At 35.1% G+C, this 20,467-nt stretch overlaps 2 protein-coding genes across 5 annotated transcripts; one reads left to right on the plus strand and one right to left on the minus strand.

The window, feature by feature from the left end:
• LOC126783876 (uncharacterized) lies at window positions 1-6,302 on the minus strand. Of its 4 annotated transcripts, none has more exons than XM_050509407.1 (14): window positions 6,183-6,302; window positions 5,699-5,755; window positions 5,222-5,604; window positions 5,073-5,133; window positions 4,772-4,980; window positions 4,644-4,689; window positions 4,241-4,560; window positions 3,742-4,126; window positions 3,560-3,660; window positions 3,358-3,401; window positions 2,889-3,090; window positions 2,640-2,784; window positions 1,070-1,188; window positions 1-570 (listed from the first exon to the last, which is right to left on the minus strand). In XM_050509407.1, the coding sequence occupies exons 2-14, from the start codon at window positions 5,730-5,732 to the stop codon at window positions 406-408; spliced, it is 2,214 nt and encodes a 737-aa protein (XP_050365364.1). In that variant the 5' UTR covers window positions 5,733-5,755; window positions 6,183-6,302; the 3' UTR covers window positions 1-405. The 4 variants fall into 4 exon arrangements, with proteins under 4 accessions (XP_050365364.1, XP_050365363.1, XP_050365361.1 ...); XM_050509406.1 differs by having other exon boundaries at window positions 4,772-4,977; window positions 5,067-5,133; window positions 6,183-6,301; XM_050509404.1 differs by having other exon boundaries at window positions 5,067-5,133; window positions 6,183-6,301.
• Window positions 6,303-12,063: 5,761 nt separating this feature from the next.
• LOC126783895 (bZIP transcription factor 11) lies at window positions 12,064-13,396 on the plus strand. Its single transcript, XM_050509434.1, has one exon. The coding sequence runs from the start codon at window positions 12,673-12,675 to the stop codon at window positions 13,162-13,164; it is 492 nt and encodes a 163-aa protein (XP_050365391.1). The 5' UTR covers window positions 12,064-12,672; the 3' UTR covers window positions 13,165-13,396.
• The last annotated feature ends 7,071 nt before the right edge of the window (window positions 13,397-20,467 follow it).

Genomic DNA, 20,467 nt, shown 5'->3' on the forward strand with positions numbered 1-20,467 from the left:
TAAAAGACATTTTCAAATTAGATGCAATAGTCAATCCCATACAATTATTTATGTAATCACATGGTTAGCAACTTGTCGGCAACAGCTACGATTATACATAAAATTTGATAACCCCTTACTCCAAATTAAATACTTGTGGGGGTGGATAAAGCATTGCCAACTAAATTTGCTAAGAAATGACTTGCAATCCCCTAAGAACACCAAAAAATAGCTGATATTTTCTTCACAGATTCGGGCCTAAGGTATGATGTCCCATTCTTGCTGGAATTTTGTAACAGTTGCTGGTTTCTAAATAAATGGATTCTAACTCTACAGGCTCCATAATTGAAATGTCAATCAGTGAGCGTCTACCAGTGATTGCAGTTCCAATGATGTACTTAACTTTCTTGTATGATATTCCGTGCACTAAAATTCATCATCCCAACCACCAAAACCGACAACACCATCACTTTGATCAGGATTCATGGGACTATGAACTTCAGCAACAGCAGCTTCCTCGTGTTGAACTTCAGGTGCAACATCGGTCTCCATATCTTCTACTTTATCTAACTCAGGTTTTGACACTCCCTCCTATAAGCAAATAGTCATTTTAGTAATGTTAACATAGAACAAAGAAAAACGTATTATCTCTATAAAATGTTGCAACTTATGCTGGTAACAAGAGAATAACTTTGGATCAACTCTAGTTGCATAACAACAACAATAGTGCGACATGTATGATACTAAATGGAAACAATACTCATACTGATATTCAGGATTATGAATCCCACAAGAGATGTAGAAGTCCTAAATGGATGAATTTTGACTTCTCAAAGGTCATCTATCAAGGAATCTCTACGATTCATTGAAACAGGTACCAACATCCAACCCAACAACAATTCTGAAATGATTTAACAAGTATGACACATGTTACCTCCTGCTTGTGAATAAAGAAGGTATGCCTAACAGTATAAGTTACCAAGTACTCTTGAGCAGGTCTGGAAACAGACACCATGAAACATATTTATCCTCAAATTTTATTGCAACAGAATAGAAGAATGAAAACAAAGAAAAGACAGAAAATGCATACATCGTTATCAAGAGTCAGCTCCACCTCCTGCTGGTCATTTGACTCCTCTGCATTAGACTCCTGCTTTTCTCGAGCAACTTTTTGCAGCTCGTTAATCACCATAACATATTTGGAATTATCTGCAAAAAGAAATTTAATCACACATAGAAGTATAACACAATCATGCGAGTGAAAGTATGGTTCTATGTCCACTTGATATGCTGAATATATTTGAAACTTTGGTTACTAACAGTGAGAGGTGATTGTTAGAATGAACAAACCAGAGACGAAATAGATAAATAACAACAAAAACAATGGATGAATTTTGAAGCTCCTGCCATCATATATTGATGGTGAATACAAGAACTATATTGACATTTTGGAAGGATGAATGAGTATATTTGAGTTATTTAAAATAGCTTTCACTCATTACATTTACAGTCTGGGTGACTAAACTTATTCATTTAAACAAAATTATATAATATTGATAAGTAATATATTTTCTTATCCTCATCACACGGACTCGGATCTTCATCACACTATTAATATAAATCTGGAAAGGTGGTATGTACATGTGAGCAACCATTGAATCTGGTGTACAGTTCCTTTTCCCTTCCCAAAACAGGAACATAAACCATGCCATTGCTTGCCTGCTCTTTCACCCAACTGATGGGAGAAACGGCCACCAGCTATAACCAAAAGAAAGAGGACCTAAAAGAAAACGTGACAAGGAACAGAGAAAGTACAATGACACATGCAGGGAGAGAAAAAGGTAGAGAACAACTGATACAGGCAAGGGTAGTTCGACTTCCATCTAGGTTAGAACTATACTGGATTCATGCAAGATCTAGTGTGCAGTATTCAGAATCTGTCATATTCAGCAAACACTCAGCTGAATTGCAAATGGCGTTCTTGTAAAGTGATATAGCCCTCCTAGGTGTCTCAAGTACTAGCTTCAAACCAGGTAAGTCGAATAGCGGACAGTTTGAATGGAACAAGGGAAGAGGAAGGTTGTCCTCACCCCTTGGTTATAAAAAAAAAAAAAAAAAGGAATCTGATATCAAATTTGCGGTCAAAATGTAGAGCTTCAAAGGCTCATTCTTCAAGTTTGTATGCAAATATTTATTGTTTGTAGAAAGACCATTCCCGAGCTCTATAAAATAAACTCTAAGATCGGACTAATCTGGACAGGAGATAGAAACGGTAAACCTAAAGGTAGCCAACTTAGCTCTAATTTCTAGAAGAGCACTTTCGGTTGTCAGATAAGATACATAGAAACAACCACTTTAGCTTAATGTAGTGCAAAAGCATAGAAGCTGTACAAGTTAGTTACCATATTTATCCTCCTCATCTCTTACCAATCTTCTGAGTTCTCTTTTTATTAGCAACTTTAAAAAGTGGTTACTATATTGCCTGGCCAAGAATGAATAGCATTATACTGCTGAAGAATGTATGAGTCAGACCTCAGAACATTATGACTACATTTTAGTTCTACAAAGAAAAATAGTAGGGAATCTGATGGAAAAGACAAAATAGAAGTGGTAGGAAAGAAAGGAAGAGACAAACAGTAATATAAAATCCAGGACTTCACCTTTGGAATGACGGCGAAAGGCTTCACTGACACGGAATGGATTTTGGCGATCTTCCTTCTTGAACTTCAACTTGATTTGATGGCGTGTTCGACCGGGAAAAAGTTGTGCAATCATACTAAAATCAGATCCAAACTGCTCAACGCCCTAAATCACATGTAAGGGCAAATTAAATTAGACCAACTAAAAAGTTGGTTTCCACTTTTGGTCAGAAAAGAATAACATTCAATAGCTCCAGAGAGGTATATCACCTCATAGAAGAGCTCGGTGTCTTGTTCAACCCATTTTGAAGGGCGTTCTTTGTTCATATAAGTCTGGTAATTGAAGCTAATGGAACTTGTACTAACGCCTTCCCTGTAACCTGCTTGATCTTCACCAGGGCTTCTGTCTTGTTCGAAACCAGAGTTCTCATCTTTGTTATGGGAAGGATCCTTCTGAAACTCATCGTAGGCACTGAACCAAAGGAGTTGGAACTTGTAATAAGAAATTACAATCAATGGATGACATAAATACTATGAGTAATAGTAGAACTTTTTTTAAGCAAATAACCTCTGTGTATGCATGGGCAACAGCAAAGAAGAATTTCATAATGAACCAACAGTTTTGGCACAAAATTTAAAGTCCTCGTGATACGAAGTTAAAATTGAATATCATCAGAATCCCCAGAAATTCCAACACCATCAATGTTGACACTATTTTAGAGAGAAATAACTCAAGTACCTTTGATTGGATGCAGGAGTTTTCAACTTGGCTGCCTCTTTGCTCTACAGGAATGAGCACACCATAACCAAGCAAAGAATCAGTATCAGTACTGGAAAATACAAAATAGCTACTACAAAATCTGGTGCAAGAAACATCATATTTCCCCATGAAAACATTTGGCCAGAAAGATTAGAAAAGCAATGTAGATATGGTAATGTACCGCTAAGCGCTCCCTATACTCTGTTAGCCGAATAAGATCCCTCAGAGACACTTTTTGAGGATCAATTTCATCCTCTGGGATCTCAAGCAAAGACTTGTTCACTGCAAAACAAAAGGAAATCAAGAAGACATACATACAAATTTCCTATCTCATCACCGTAGACACCCAGATATTATGTTTACCAGATCTTTTATTTTTAGAAGTTGAATGGGAGAACTTTTTTTTTGGTTCTTCCATTGATTCATCAAGTACTTTCTTGGTCCTTTTACCCTTTTTAACTGGTTTTTCATTTTCAGATGCAGGTTTCTTGGACTTTCTTGGTACTCTTTTTCCCCGTTCTGTATTATGCTCTCTATCTTCATTGCCAACCTTATCGTTAGAATCTTCAGCATTGAAGCTTTCCTCATTAATACAGTTCCCTGGTTCATCAACTTGTTGATGGGGTAATGGCTTCCTTGATTTCCTGGATGATGTCCCATCTTTTGCCTCCTCATAGGCTGCTGAACCTTTGCAATTCTGATGACAATTTGATGCTGCGGAAGCATTTACATTTCCACTCTCATGACCCTAAGAAATCCAGTAAACAACGTATCTGAGTGGCCGCAGTAAAATGAACATGAGCATTTAATTTTTGACTAAAGAAGAAACACATGACCGACTGTTATAGTCGGAAACAGTTACCCTCCCAAAAACATCCTCTGAATGGGCAGCACCCCCAACAACAGCCTCATCTAACTGAGTAGTTTCTGCAAGGCTTTCTGCATACGCTTGGAAAACGGGGTTTGGATTTGGGGAATTAGAATCTCCAAAAGTGGGAGATATGTGATTATGAACATCTCCTGGTGGAAAGGCAGAAAGTGAGCTCTCATCCACATCACATATTTCGAAATTTGCAGCCTGTGAGAGTGCAGTGGACTCAACTTCAGAGTGAGGTATGATTTGATTCTCTTTTCCTTTTTTGACTCTGAGCTTGGGTTGAAATTTTCCAGCACGGTGGAGTCCTAAATCAATCCGAGGCTTGATTCAACATACTCAAACCACATATAGTAGTAAGAAAACAAAGCACAACTAATGGTGTACATACCAGTTGAAATGGGAGCGTCAGACACATCATCTAGAGTTCCAAACTCCTGAATGTAATCATAAACGATACTTTTTCATAAGAGAATCAACAAGACTCCTCTAAAGAAAAAAACACACACACACCTTTACCTTTGTTTCTAACCGGATTTTACCATCTTCGTTGGACATAGCAGCTTCTGTGCAGGATATAGGATCTTGGGTGGCAATATTATCAGATACAGTTTGAGCTTCAGCAACATCACATGCTAATAATGCTGAAGACTCCACGAAACCATCTGTCAGAGCACTAAACTTACCCTCATTGACTTTGTCAGGGGACTTTGTGGAAGAAGGCACTGCTGAACAAATAAACACCTCCCACAATCAACTGACAGTACTAATGCAACACTTTAAGTTGCAAAATTTTACAGTTTCAACAATTCACCTGTACCACTTGCAGTTTGGGAAACAATATTGTCAAGACAGTGCGATCCTGAGAATACATCTGCATTCTGAAATATATATATAAATTAACACTTGAGTGAATGGTAAAGAAAAAACAAAGCATAATTATGACTTCATTCTTGAAACCATTTTTACCTCCCCAGCTGATTTTCCAATGACAGAGTTAGAACCGTCACTAACATTAGAAGTTGCAACGATAACTGATGGTTGCAGAGTATCTCCTGCAGCTGTTTCAGAGGGCTTGGTGGTTCCTTCACCATCAAAGGACGGGACACTAGAGCATAAATGCTCATTGTTTCCTGATGGCTCTAGGCTTCCTGAGATCTCTGACGACAAACCAACCGGATCTCTTGGATTAACCTCTCCAAGATCAGCACACGGAACTGTGTCCGACACAGTGGTAGATACTGTATTTGAATTTTCCACACCAACATTAGGGAGATCAGAAGCAGCTGCAGTGGATGCTACTTTCGTAGACTTAGGCTTTGCCTTAGGCCGAAATCTGCCAGCAACACGAACTGCACACAATACTAGTAATCAGTCATCCCTCTCTTGAGGAAAAACAAATGGCAAATCATGACAATTTCATCGAGTCATAAGTGAACAATGTACCAGGTCCAGTAGGCTCAAAGTCAAGATCATCCATGTTGAGTGACCTCTACTTGTATCCTGATTTCAAAAGGGACATCTAACAATCATAAAAGATAGTTCCAAACAATCAAACCAGTCCTAGAAGTTCCCCAGAAGCCAAATATTACCAAAAGTTTCTCTCTTTAACATTGAAACCTAAACTTATATCACCAAGTGTCAGATCATCTTTGTTCAAATCAACAAATGCCACAGAACATTGAACCATAATGCATATACATAATTTCCCATACATAAAAAAAACAGCTCGAAAGACAAGTTTGGTGAATTGATAAGAAACAGCACAGGGCAAATACTGAAGGGAGTAACCAAACCCAGAAGAACCCAAAGATAAAATTGGATCCTTTTTCGCGCCCAAACTATTGAAACCAGAAAAGATGAAAAATCGGAGGATAAAGGCATCCGATTAAGAGTGCGCAGTGCAATAGAGAATTTGAAAAGGGTTTACCCGGAGAGTCCAATCCCGCCACCACACACGACTAGGGTTTCGGTAACTGATATGGGTTATAGACAAGCACTGTAATTATAAAGAAGACATGATGGTTCAGATGGTCTTGTGTTTCATAGGAACAAAATTAGAAAGGTCGCGTGCTTCGTTTCGAATCGCTGCTCGACCAAATAGCTAAGGGTTTTCCTTTCAATCCTTACGGAGTTAAATCTCTGTTTTGCCCTTGGGCCTAGCTCACTCAGTTCTGTTTTTTGTCAACAAGGTAAAACAAAACTAAGAAAATTGCCCGCGGTTAAATATGAATAATGAGATAATTTCTGCTGGTTAAAAGCTTTTATCACTGCCACAATAAATATTAACATTGAATCTGGTACAAAGATGCTGCTCTAAAGGGGATTCGTTAATCCTTCAAAAAATTACATGCACATCACATATGTTCAAAAGATTATTCACTACATTGTTGGTTTGGTTGTTGGTAGTGCCTCCTAACCATCAACTGTTGTTAGGCAAAAATGCAGTTGTCATACAGGAAATCACTCTAATTTATACACGCAAAATAGCATCACTGTATAAGATAAGATCACCTAGACCAGAATGATGAGCATGTAAGTGGGTTCGCTAGCCAAATCTCTCAACGAAGAGATGCACAAATTTTTCGGGCAAAATTCTTCCACTGTTTCAATGACAGAACACTACCCAGAACAAAGGAAAATTTTCAGCAATTTTTTAAGCTCAAATTCAGAAAAATAAAATAAAATTGCAATTCAGAAAAAGAAAAGCAATCAATATAATCAGAATCTCATTTGTCTCCAAATCTAATAAAATGGATGTCAATCCAATTAGATAATCCAATATGGAAAGCAAATGCAATTTCTTTCATCAACTTGTTCGATTCTTAGAGAAAAGAAACAAAATAATTATGAAATCTAACAAACCATTTTTCATAGTGAACGCAAATTTACAGTCTGAATCTTATATGCAAGCAATCGCAAAATCTCACCCAACTTCCGCTTCATAGTTTGCAGAAACTGGGCATTTGCTCCCAATTCTATAATACGAGACAGTTAGAGAGACGGGAAGACGGAAAAAAAGAAGAAAACATTATGGCGCCTCTCCATCACTACTAAATTTTATATATAGGGTAGTGGAAAGTCTACAACTAAAATAAAAACAAGGGCAAAATAGTAACTTTATATGAAGCTTATGAACAGTAAATTACCAAATAATAAGTAGTAAATTACACTTGAATGCCTCTAAAAACCACACTCTAAAGTCTAAATGGTTAAAATACAAAGCATAGTTAATTGAGAAAGACGGACACGGCCACAAAGCCTAAAGGACAACAGAGCGAGCGTATATCATTACAATAGCATCCGCAACAAAATCATTTTCTTAAAAAACATGCTTAAAAGTAGTAGAATTGAGTCGCTGACTCAATTGTTTAATGTCAACTATAATATACAGGATTCTTTTAAGGTATGAGTAATTAAGTATGACAATTGACGACTCTCATAATTGTTAGTCCTAATTTTGAATTTATGGTGATAAAATTTAGATCTATGATACGGTATCTCACAAGAGATATCATCATTAAGATTAGGCAAAATTGCTAAAATGTATCCTGACTTAAATTGTCAATTTACACTCCGAACTTGTAAATGTGAAAATTTGTCTCCCCAACTTGGCAAAAATTGTCTATTTGGACCATCATCGTTAAATTTAACTTTTTGTTATTTAATATTTATTTCATTTTAAACAAAAAGCACAAGAAATTTAATATTTGTTCACTCATTCACTTCAATTCATGATATTCTTTCTTATGAGCTTCTATTCATACCTCCAAAAACGGTATTTAGACCTCATTACTCAGTATACCTCTATTTTGCTTTTATAGATACCTATAATACTATTTAGACCTCCAAAGTGTTTCTAAAATGCCCATTATCTAATTTGATATATCAAATCATACTACTATCTATTAATTTCTTTCATACTCTATTTCAAATTCATTTATAATATACAACTCGAAAAATGCATAATAATCATACAAAATATCTTCTCTAATTAATTCGATCACTCTTCCACTCGTTTTCTAAATTCATAATAAATTAGTAAACTATATTTTTCATTCATTGATAGTAACATCAACGTATATGAAATATTCTAACCTCTAATGAACGAGTTTTGTTTTTTTTGCTCAAATCGAAGTTTATGAGAAAATCCAGATAGTTATATAGTTTATAAATTAAATTGTTCACATTTAATTTGATGTTTATCAACTACATTATTTTTTACTAATAATGTTTATAAAAAATAAGGTAATCAATTAAATCATTTAATGCAATTTGATATCCCTTTTGGAATTGTCTAGCAATAAATATAAAAGATAATTATCTACATTTGTTTTATAATAGATAAGTAAAGAATTATTTCCTTCTTGTATTTTTATTGTTATATGTTTTTTGAAAATTTCATATGCATTGACTAAGTCAGAACTATCTAGGAAAAAAATGGACGTCCAAATGTCATTTTGGGAAGTATGAATAAAAACTCCCTTCTTTTTTTCTTGATATTTTTTTCCCACTAGTACACTAAAAATTCATTATCAGCAAATTAAATGAAGGACACAAGGCAAAACGCAAAGCCATGAAATGGCAAAACCTTAGAAGTAGACTTGACGATTGCTAGAGACTATAGACATAATTTGGTATAGTTCTTTGCTTATGGTCATAATTTTATACCGTTATTTTGCAAAAACAAATTTATCCAGAAAGAAAAAATATCATGAAGTGAATGTGTGAACAAATATAATTGTACAGAGATTAAATTCTTTGTACATTTTTATTATTAAAAATTGAAATGAATATTAAATGACAAAAATGTCCATCATTTGAAAAGCATGTGACTAGAAATTAGATGAAAAACATTAAATTTAATGGTGAGGGGGATATCGGCAATTTTTACTAAGTTGAGGAGACAAATTTTCGCATTTACAAATTCGGGGTGTAAATTAACAATTTGAGCCAAGTTCCTAGTGTATTTTAGCAATTTTGCCCAATTTATAATCACTAGGTCTACACTTCTGTAGATTGTGAATGAGTGCTTGCATGTAGGTGATCATGTGTGTTTCAATTGTGCAACAGTCTTAAGTAATTTTATTCATTTATTTTATTATTAAAAATTAATAAATATATAATGACAATACTACTCCAAACATACACGGTATATGACTTTAAATTAGATGTAAAACATTAAATTTAACGAAGATGATGCAAATCGGTAATTTTTATCAAGTTTAGGAAGTAAATTGACTTAATTACAAGTTCGGGATGCAAACTAGCAATTATAGCTAAATTTAGGACTTTGGGGTACAAATTGACATTTTTACCTTATAATTATAAAGAAAAACAACAACACAAACATAACAAAAAACAAAGACAAGCCGAAACATGTCCTTTTTTTTATTTTATCGATCAGGGATTGAGTGCTGATAGTTAAACTAGGAAATACTAAGTTCATAATTTGGTAACGAATTGCAGATTCACAACATTAGGTTTACACAATTACACGGTCATAGAAGATAGCCTCGTCTACATTCCTCCAAACAGAGCAGGACAACAAAGCATGCATACTAAATTTAGAAGTTGCAATGTTGCATGTAGATCAGAAACAAAGATGAAGATCATGGAGATCTTGAACATCTTTATGAGACACATCAAACATTCAAACTTTAGGTCTTGCATCCCCCACCTGACCACCTTCGATCACTTCACCCAACTGTAGGGCACACGACATCATACAGTCCCGGACTGCTAGACCAAGAACTTCAAAAGATCTTAACTTTGTGATCAAACTGGAGATATGATGTTAATCAAAATCATACTTTCTAATCTAATGTAAGGTCTGCTTAGACAAGTTTGACCTGGATGGGGTCGTTGGTACAAAATGCATTACATACAAACTGGCCAAACAGTGTGCTTTAAGTCACTTTCAGATTTTGGTGCCCACAAGCCACCAATTAATCCTTTTGCTTCACAATGAAGAAACTAAGCTAATGCAAGTTGCAAATTCCGGTCTGAGAAGGAGACTAATCACTAAAAGCACGTCAATATTTTGCTGGGCACCAAACACACACATACCAATTTAATGTTTGTTTTTTCGTTTCACCGGTTTTAATTATCAGAGGTTTAGGCGCAAAAGAATTCTTGATTTCGCCTACTGCTTCATAGATTGACCCGCGCGAATTCAAGGTACATTAATGCTAATTTTAGTCCTGTTATGTTTGTGTCATTGTTTTGTTCTTGTGTACGTCTATGTCTCTCGTTGTTGTCAAGCGTCTTATCAGATTTCTTTTGAAATCTAAGAAATCTAGTGGACTATTCCTCCATGTTGTGGGGTTACTATCCCAAACTCGTTGTATGACATTTTTTATTGAAAGAAGTTACCGGTTGATCAGATAAAAAAGACCGAGTCGTCTAATTTCAGTGCTCATTTTGCCTGAAGGGTCAATCTTTCGTACCCCACAAAGCAAAGAGCAATGTCTCTGGAGCTCACTATGCACTTAACCTTCGGGGTTTCCTTAAGCACGTTGGTTAACATGAACAACGTGTGTGCTACATTGTTACAAAGTCTGGCGGCTAAACTTTGTGGTGGAAAATAGAAAAAGAGCAAATACATCCTATCAATGTAGCTATTCCTGGGTAATCCCAATAGTATGGTCAAATAATAGAATTTGTTTATGACCGAATTGTTTTTGTTTTGGTCCAAGTTATTTATTCAAGCAATAAGGCATGAAGTTCTAGAAATCAAAAGTAGAGCAGCAAACCCCGAGCCTGAAATGGAGAAGTGTTGTTAAGCTTAAACATTCATCTCTATGGGAAATAAGCTATTCATCATATTAATAGCAATCATTAAGTTTCAAAAGTGTTACTTATATAGGTCACTCCAATACAATATCATTGATTTACAAAACTAAGAATAATAAAAAATGAAATATCATTGGCATGATGCCCAATTACACATTTTTCTTGTATGTTTGTCCAACATTTAGTGCTTATAACCTTCCACCTCTAAATTCTAAAGTCAAAACATCAAACAAATATTGTGAATGCACCAATCTCGCCTTATAATTGTTCTTGGCAAATGTAGTTCGCGACTATACTCAAAATGAAAATCAATTGCTATTAAAGAAATTTAGACGCGAGCCACGATTGTCATTTTTTATTGTCATCGATCAAACTAAAAAAAATACGGTTACGATGGATTAAAAATCTCGCATACATTTGTACGCTTTGTATTGTACAATTTTTTAACTAATAGCAAGACAAAGCCCTCATTGTCATCACACTACTTACAACTGAATTAACAACTTTATAATAGAAATTATAATAAAGATAAATTTCAGTTGAAAATCAATGACGTGCGAGGATTTTTCACCCAAGATCTTTTCATCTATGATCATTATGACCTACGATAAATACTTTTTGACCCCACGAGTGACTAGTGATGTCAATGATGTGTGGTAAAACTCACTCCTTAGGTAAAAACAACTGTTTTTCAAGTTTTAACCCAAGATTATTGGTTCCCATGGTAGCTTCTTCTACACCATCACACACTGAAAAACAAATAAACAACATGAGATTGTTGGTTCCCAACTGGATCTGGACGGTGTGGAGTGAAGAAGCCAAGAAGGTCCTCTCTTTCCTCACCTCACATGTCCCCTCACTATTCTATTCCTATTTGATTCCAAACTCCTTTTTTTCCATCTCTCTCTCTCTCTCTCTCTCATTTTCCCCCAAAAATTATTATTTTCTGTTTATGCTCACTATTTCCTCTCTTTCACCTCTATAAATTCCCCTCTCAAATCCCCTCATAGCCCCCCCTCTCCCTTTGCTTTCTCTCCCTCAAGTCTCCAGTTTTGACCTGCAGCTCCCAAGCTCTTGTTTCTGCTTGAGATCTTGTCTTCTTTTCTTATTTCTTACTTTCTTGCTGCAACCTCCTCAAACCCATCTTGAAACCCTGCTGTTCTTGGGTTTTCTTGACCTCAAATCTCAGCAAGGTCTAGTCTTTGTTATGCTGGTTTGGGGTTTTTGAGTTTTCTCTAACACCCAGGGTTTGGTTTTGTCTTGGGTTATCAAGAAATATATCTTGATGCTTAACCTCTTGTTCTTGATGTTTGAGATTCATGTCTCCAACTCTGAGTGAACTCCTCCTATCCGAGTGTATGATAAATTCTACATCTAGGCGCAGGACCCATTTAGTTCAGTCGTTCTCAGTTGTCTTCCTCTACTGGCTTTACTATGTTTCATAATTTCAGCTCCCAATTTTGATAATAAGGCCCCAACAATCTATATTATAGCTATTATCTACTATTTTCTCTGAAATATTTAAGTTTATTCTGCATCTTGGTCCTGTTTTTGCCGAATCATCTCTCTCTGAGTTATACTTCGTTACTCTCGAAATCTGCAAAAGAAAAGTTTCTGGGTTTACAATGGCTTCTTCCAGTGGAACTTCGTCTGTTTCCTCCATGCTTCAAAACTCTGGCTCTGAAGAAAACTTGCAGGTTCTGATGGTTCAGAGGAAGAGGAAGAGAATGCTGTCGAATCGGGAGTCCGCAAGAAGGTCTAGGATGAGGAAACAGAAGCACTTGGATGATCTCACGGCGCAGATGGCGCAGCTGAAGAAGGAGAACCACCAGATCATCAGCAGCCTCAACATCACAAGCCAGCATTACATGAACATTGAGGCAGACAACTCTGTGCTCAGGGCCCAAGCGGCTGAGCTCAACAACAGGCTGCAATCTCTGAATGAGATCATCACTTTCTTGAATGCAAACCATGGTGGTGGTTGTGTTGAGGATTCAAGCCACAACAGCAACAACAACAACTTCACTGAGCCTAGTGCTGATTGCTTCTTCAACCCTTTGAATCTTTCATATCTGAACCAGCCCATCATGGCTTCTGCAGAGATGTTTCAGTACTGATCTCCAGAGGATTCATTCTTTTGATTCTGGGTTAAAGAAAAGGGACATAGAGAGGTGTACTTCGATTTCAACTAAATTAGTCTAAGGGGTGGGAGGAATCTCACTATTAATTAGATGGTGTTAATGAATAATTTAATGTGCAAAAAACAATGAGCGTGGTGTTGTCACTATTGTGTTCTTGGTTTGTAAAATATGGGGGCTATATTAATATGGACTAAGTTGTTCGCTTCAACTTCTCTTTCTTCAGCTTGTGTTGAATGATTGAATCTTCTATCAAGTAAAATCTAACAACATGTCTGCTTTCTGTTTGACTCAAACTCCCATCATTTAGCTTGTGTAACATGTTTGACAAATTGCAAGTCATGGGATTCAATTCATGCCATTTTACAATTAAACATGTGTACAATGTATATATGCTAGAGTCTGTTGTATTTTTTTTTTGGATATACATATTTTTCCTCTGGTTTATCTCCTAGAGTTGAAAAGTTGTATCAGAAGCTCCACTGCTTGATAAAGACTACTCATTTTTATGGATCAATGATTCAGCTCATCAAGTTTTGCTCACGGGTATTTTGCTTAGAATTACGTCACTTTAAGCTTATAAAATCATCTTCAACCAAACTAAAATTCAGAAGGTTTTGGTTTTAAGGATACTAAGAAGGTTGGTTCTTGAGAATACATCATCATCATCATTGAGATGAAACTTTTCACAAGTTTAGGCATGAGATGGTGATTGCTCTCCCTGGATCACCTAACCATTGATCAGTTCCACCTCTCTTCCTCTTTTGCTGGTATAATTGTAACTCAAATCAGAATCAGAACTGGTTATATGGAGCTTTCATGGCCAACTATTTTCTTGCTTAGAAGATGCACCTTACCCTTGCATTATTGTGCCTTATGAGGCTGGAAAATTCAATGTCATTGGGAAAGACCACTTTTGCTATGCAATTCATTGCAGCTTTTGGACCACAGAGGCACATAGATACTACAAGTAGAAATTACTGATTCTTATAGTAAAATGAATATATATGAAGGCAGAGTAAGAACCTAGAATCAGGATGAGTCTCATAGGTAAGCTAGCAAGTATACAAGTACTCAGTCAGCAACTGAAGGAGAAGTCAGAGCATGAGGTACCAGATCTAATCATGGGACTTCCACACTTGCAATAATGTGTGAATCATCAAATTGTTTAATGAACACCAAACATCTCTAGGCTTTGAATGTCAGTCAGTCCGTACTATATCAATATTCTCTGTACTATACCAGTACTATAATTTATACCATATCATACTGTACTTTATACGAGTATAGTATAAAGTATCTTCATATTTCAATAATTTCATTGTGGTCAATTACTTAAAACTGGTTTATGAGAAGGCGCAAGACATGAAATGATGCAAATCTGGTGGTAAAAAGTGGTACGCATCATGTTTTAATGTTCTATAATTCATAAACAAATTGGGAAGTCTTCTTTTAGTATAAAAACAAACTAGATGAAAAGTTATTTAAACATTTCAGGTAAATCTGCATATATACTTGTTTGACAACCACATACTAAAAGTAAAAATTTGTGTCAAATTTTTTTCTTATCTCTTAAGAATCAAATATTCTATCAAGCACTTTAGTAGACGTGAGTTACTTCCTCCCTAATCCGAAGATCTAAATTGGCAGAATTATGATCTTATTGTAGTTTTCTTTTCTTTTCTTCAAAAATGAAACAAAACACTTACGACACAGGTAAATTTCGACCAAAAAGCTTCACATCCATACAACATGAAGTTGAACAATATATAATAATTTCTCATGATTTTGTCTCTTTAGCCTAGTATTAATGGTTTTAGACTTGAGATTTTGCTTTTATTTTTTAGGAGACATATCACCAACCCATTGAGATTGTGACCTTTTCCCCTAGAAATCAATCAGTGTTTTCCTTTTCATTGCTTTGCTACAATGGATTACCTACCATCATCATCTTATATTTTTTATTAAATGAGAATAATTGTAAACGCTAATAATTGAATTTGAAAAAAAAGGTTGAAAGTAAGTAAAATCTACTAATTAAAGTTAGTCAAAAATTAAAAGTGATAGAAAGTTACTATAAATTAAAAAAATTATAGAAAGTTACTAACAAGTAAAGATAAAAAGTAGGAAGAAGGAAAGATCCAGAGAGTGCTGAATAATGATGTTGTGATAGAACAAGACTCCCACGTGCAGGGAACAATGTCACACATGTGCATGATCAAGTCGAGTTAATTACTAAAAGTGAGATCTAATCTACCTGCTAATCTACACTGGTATCGAAAATTAATGATAATCAGACAGGCAGTGAGCGTGTGCTTAATTAGATGCTGCTTTTATTAGTGTTTGCCATTTTCATAATTGCATACTACCAAAGCTAAAGATACATTCTTTTAAAATTTCTTGTAGTGACTAAACATTTGTAACTAAACATTTAAAATAGCTTTAATCAGCAATTTTGATTTTTGATCCTTCAATTTTATCGTAATGTTTTTGAAAGGGGTCGGGAGAAAGCACCCCAACTCAAATTATTCAAATAAATGGACCATTATAGTTTTGCCTCGGAGAGGACGGAATGCTTGAAATCGGACTACAGTAGAAGCATTACACGTATGGAAACGAGGCCACCTTCACAACCTTCTCCCTTATATCCCTATGATGTAGTTGGGTAGGCAGTAATATATTTGCTGAGAAACTTAAAAAAAAATAGCAGTAACGAATTTTTTTTTTTGAGAGAGAACATCACAATTCGTAAAGACAAATGAGGAGAGCACTTTTTGAGTGAAGAAAATGCCAAAGGAACATGTCAATTGGCAAATGGGTTTCCAGAAAGCACCAACTTAATTTGTCGTACAGAGGATCTCATTTTCATGGTCAAGAGTCTCATTAGATGCAAGGCATATTTTAGGATTGCAATGAAGAAAACATTGAGAAATGAGAACCCGTATGTTAAAAGTTTTGTGAACAAACACAAAAATGATACCACGGTAAGGCCTGATAATGAGCGTTTTATTTATGAGTTGTATTTTAGTTTTTTGACCAAAATCGGTGATTCGAAATGATCTACCTTCTCTACATGGAATTATGTTATTTAATTTTGCTTGGAATTCTTATAATTACTAGATTGAGTAAAGATAATAATGGTTATAAGATACAAATTGCAAATGCGTTAAGTAATCGGTTTTATTCTTGTTTACGCCATGTTATCCTAGGGAAACCAATATGCTTATAAGCTAGTTCCGTCGTCTTGGCTATTCAACTTCTCATTTTTGCTCTTAGCAACAAATCAGATACTATTTATCAACTAGCATATTTCTTTAAACGAAACGGGTAAGCAATTTGTATCAATCAATAGACAGTACAAGAACAATCCAATGATCATCGTGAAAAAAAAATTGCGGTTATATCTATTAACTAGCTCTTCTAAAAAAACAAAAACAAATCTAAGAAATACACGATTATGAGTAAAAGCCTTTTAGAAAAATAATATTATGACTATTATCAATGAAAAAGCTGGGACACTCAGTTTTGTCTTTGTATGTCACATTCTTCTGCCACAATATACAAGGGGACACAGGTTGTCATGTTTAGTCGCAAGTCGAAATATTAATCATAGTTCCGTAAGCAATTTACTCACTTTACATTATATATTTGTTTGCTTTGTCAATCAAAATAAGACAAGACGGTCATTATTACAAACACAACAATAGTAGCATAGCGCACTAGCACAGTAACACGTCTCTTGTTACGAATTATAACTTTCTAATGACTATAGTGCATTTAACCACCAAATGCGGACGTGGTTAAGCTGGTAAAAGTATATGTCCAGAATTTTCGTACTATTTTTTTTGATTAAAAGAATTTTTGGTTTGAAATCATAAATATGAAATTCTAATATATTTTTCAGTAGGAAATAACTTTATTGCTCTTTGAGGTTAGTTGATTTTTTTAAAGGGGTTTGAAACCTAGCTTAGTTGCGAGACTCATCCTCACGTCCAGTTTTATTTATTATAATAATATCAAATTTTTGCGTCGAGGGGACATAACACCTAAATCCCGCGCTACAGAAACAACACTATGATCCTCATAAAGATCATCCTGAATAATGTCAAGAGTCTCATCTAATCAAATCTCATCAATAGAACTACTACTAGCAAGATGTGTAAAACGATGTGCAACACCATTTGCTTCAAGGAAAATATGTCGGATTTTGACTAATTGAAACGCCGAGAGATAACGTTTACAATCACTCACAACCCAGCTTACCTCCGAAAGATTCACCTCCTCACTCTTAAGAGCCGCTACAAGAACGGTAGAGTCGTTTTCAATGTCAATATCAGCCCAACCTTGGTGAATACCAAGAAGAAGACCAATTGATTAATGACACGTATCTACTTAAATTATCATTTATATATATTATAGTTCACAACCCGCTGTTATATTATTGAACCTTAAATCCTAAAACCTATCTCTATTCATTCATCTGAAACGAATTGACTACAACCTCTTTAGAACTAAACTATAGTCCCAAATTATGTTTTGTGATTCTAATTATGTTGTATAATATGTAAGTATAATAAAATTTCTTCGTTCTAGTTATTGAAACTATCCTATGATGAAAATTTTGCAGTGTTTTATTTATATTAGATTGACTTAATTTAGGGTGGTCGAAAGTTAGAAAATTAATGAGATTGCTACAAATTTGTTTGAGACATTTGTATATCTCCTCAATCATCCAATATCTCTCGAGGAGATTCTCCAGCACTAGTCCCATTGAGGGGATATATCTTCACCCATTTTGACATTTTGTATATCTCCGACATAGCTTTTCTAATGATGACCATCTTATTGAGGATTAGTTGATGATCAAAGACTTAATTATTAATTAGACGTATTTTTGATTATATTTTTTCATCACAACCGTAGATTATGTGTATAAATTTTTAGCTAATTTGGTAATGAACAAGGTATCAAAGTAGATCAAATTAGTGAACGGACTAAAATTGTCAAACATGAACCGTTCAAGATCCTAATGAATAAATCACATTTATGAATATCTTAGCGATTTTCAATTTGAGCAAAAATTTACAAGGATAATATACTCATATATATCTACAAACTAAACGGTCGAAATCTAAATATAAGATCGAAAAGTGGGTGAATCTCTTTGTCCTTAACTAGTCCTCAACAAAATGGTCCTCAAAAGAAAGATTCCCATCTCCTCGATCATCCAATATCTCTCAAGGAAATTCTCCATCACTAGTCCCCTTGTCACCTAAATGTTCCTACCGTAAAATACCTACAGCTTGATATCGCTCGACCCGGCATCATGAAATTCTCCATCTAGTCCTTTTGTCACCTAAATGTTCCTACAGTAAAATACCCACACCTCGATATCGCTCGACTCGGCAACTCTTTCAAAGGAAAATAACAAAAAGAAGATACTTCTCCCCAAGTACTAGTCACTTTACCACCTCGAACGATTTCTCCTCTCTTATTGGTTACGCCTCTCTCTGTGAAAATGCTCTGGTGGCTTGGCTTCCTAAATGGCAATTAACCGTTCCAAATGCTGAAGCCTATTTCCTTTTCTTTTCTAAATAAGATAATATTTCATTTTCTTTTGAATGGAAATAATATTATTTCTTAACGAGCTAACAAGCGTCGTCTTACAAGGACTCCGGACAGGAGATACGCCCATTCAAAACATGACCACGGTTGAAAACCCGTGTAAATGAGTAGCAAGCCTGTCTGCATTTCTAGTTACTTAATCAAGTAAAAGGGCAAGTTTACAGGTGAAGAAAACAACGAGGGAACAAAGATGATGCAATCACCCACCAGAAAGAAATTTCGGTGAATTGTTTTTGGGGTTTAAGAACCCCCAAATAGTCGGCGAATTTAGGTATGGAGAAATCTAAAAGAAATAAAGGCTAGTAGTGCATGGTACGAATTGTATTGTGTTATAATCGACCCATCATCTAAAACAAGGAACAAGGATGATGCAATCACCTGCCAATCTTTCTTTTGTTTTGGATTTGATTGCATATTGGCAAAGTGATATTGTACTTAAAGGCATAAGTTAAGGGGTGGTGAGAACTTGTGGCCAGCCATGATCATCTTGAATGGCTCACATGCACTGAGGAAAAAGGATCAAAAGGTATTCCAATTCTATGGTTTTGTTTAGTGGCAGATTAGTGATTTTTATAAAGGAAGATTGATTTGATTAAGGAATTAGGTTTGATGATGTTAGATAGGCTGTAATGCAAGACTTTGGTGATAGTTACAGATTTATTTTAATGTTCGATGGTATTCTCAGCTTATTAATTATTGTTATCATAACATGGTTCTTGATCAATTAATAAATGAAATGCATCTTACAAACCAATCAAATAGATTGATTAGGAGGATTAAAAAAGGCTGAAAATTTCATTTTAACAAGTGTGAACTCGATGTTATGAGTAATTTATTATGTGTACCCGGAACACCATGTGGCACTGTCATGTGGTGTACTAAACCAATCATATTACTCTATGGTGTGGTAAACATGTATGCGGTGAAAAAAAATATATTTAAATATGAATAATTAATAAAAAAACAAACACAGTAAAAAATAGATAAATAACATTAAATGAGTACACCACATAAATTATGTACTGAGTACATATAATAATTTTTCTCTGAATTGTGCATTCCAGGGTTTCTTATTCGAACATTATGAAATTCTGGCCCTCATCACTTTGTAGTTTATACTCTATACTTACTAGATTGAATATATAACTTGTGAGAATTAAATCCAGGCTATCTGCTCATTATGTCCAAAATGAAAGAAACAGATGGATTAGCTATAAAATGTCGAAAGGTTAGCAGTTTTTATGGATTAAAAAAAGATAATTTCTTATGTACGTAATATGGTTCACGCTTGCTTTCAATATAAAGAAGTAGCAAAAATGTCCGTGGACGCACTTGCCTACTAAAAATTAAGAAAAACATATTCATTGGTTTCTTATGTTTCGATCGATCAGTGAGATCAGCAAAGTAAATAGTTTTTTCGATATAGGATACATGTATGCATAGTGAGAAAGCTAAGCTGACATTGAAGTAGCAGTAATTAAGGAAGGAATAAAAGGACATGCGCATGTAACCACTTGCTAGGTATTATGCAGATGAGTGCGTGGGTGTGCACTTGCAGTTGCAGATCGAATTTCTCAGAAGTAATAATTCTACATAGTTTAGTTATTCAGAAATGCTTCAATCAGGTTGTGTTTCTCTTAAAAAAAGGAGAAACGCA

The sequence above is a fragment of the Argentina anserina genome, chromosome 2 (assembly GCF_933775445.1).
Source record: "Argentina anserina chromosome 2, drPotAnse1.1, whole genome shotgun sequence".
NCBI classification, from domain to species: Eukaryota; Viridiplantae; Streptophyta; class Magnoliopsida; order Rosales; family Rosaceae; genus Argentina; species Argentina anserina.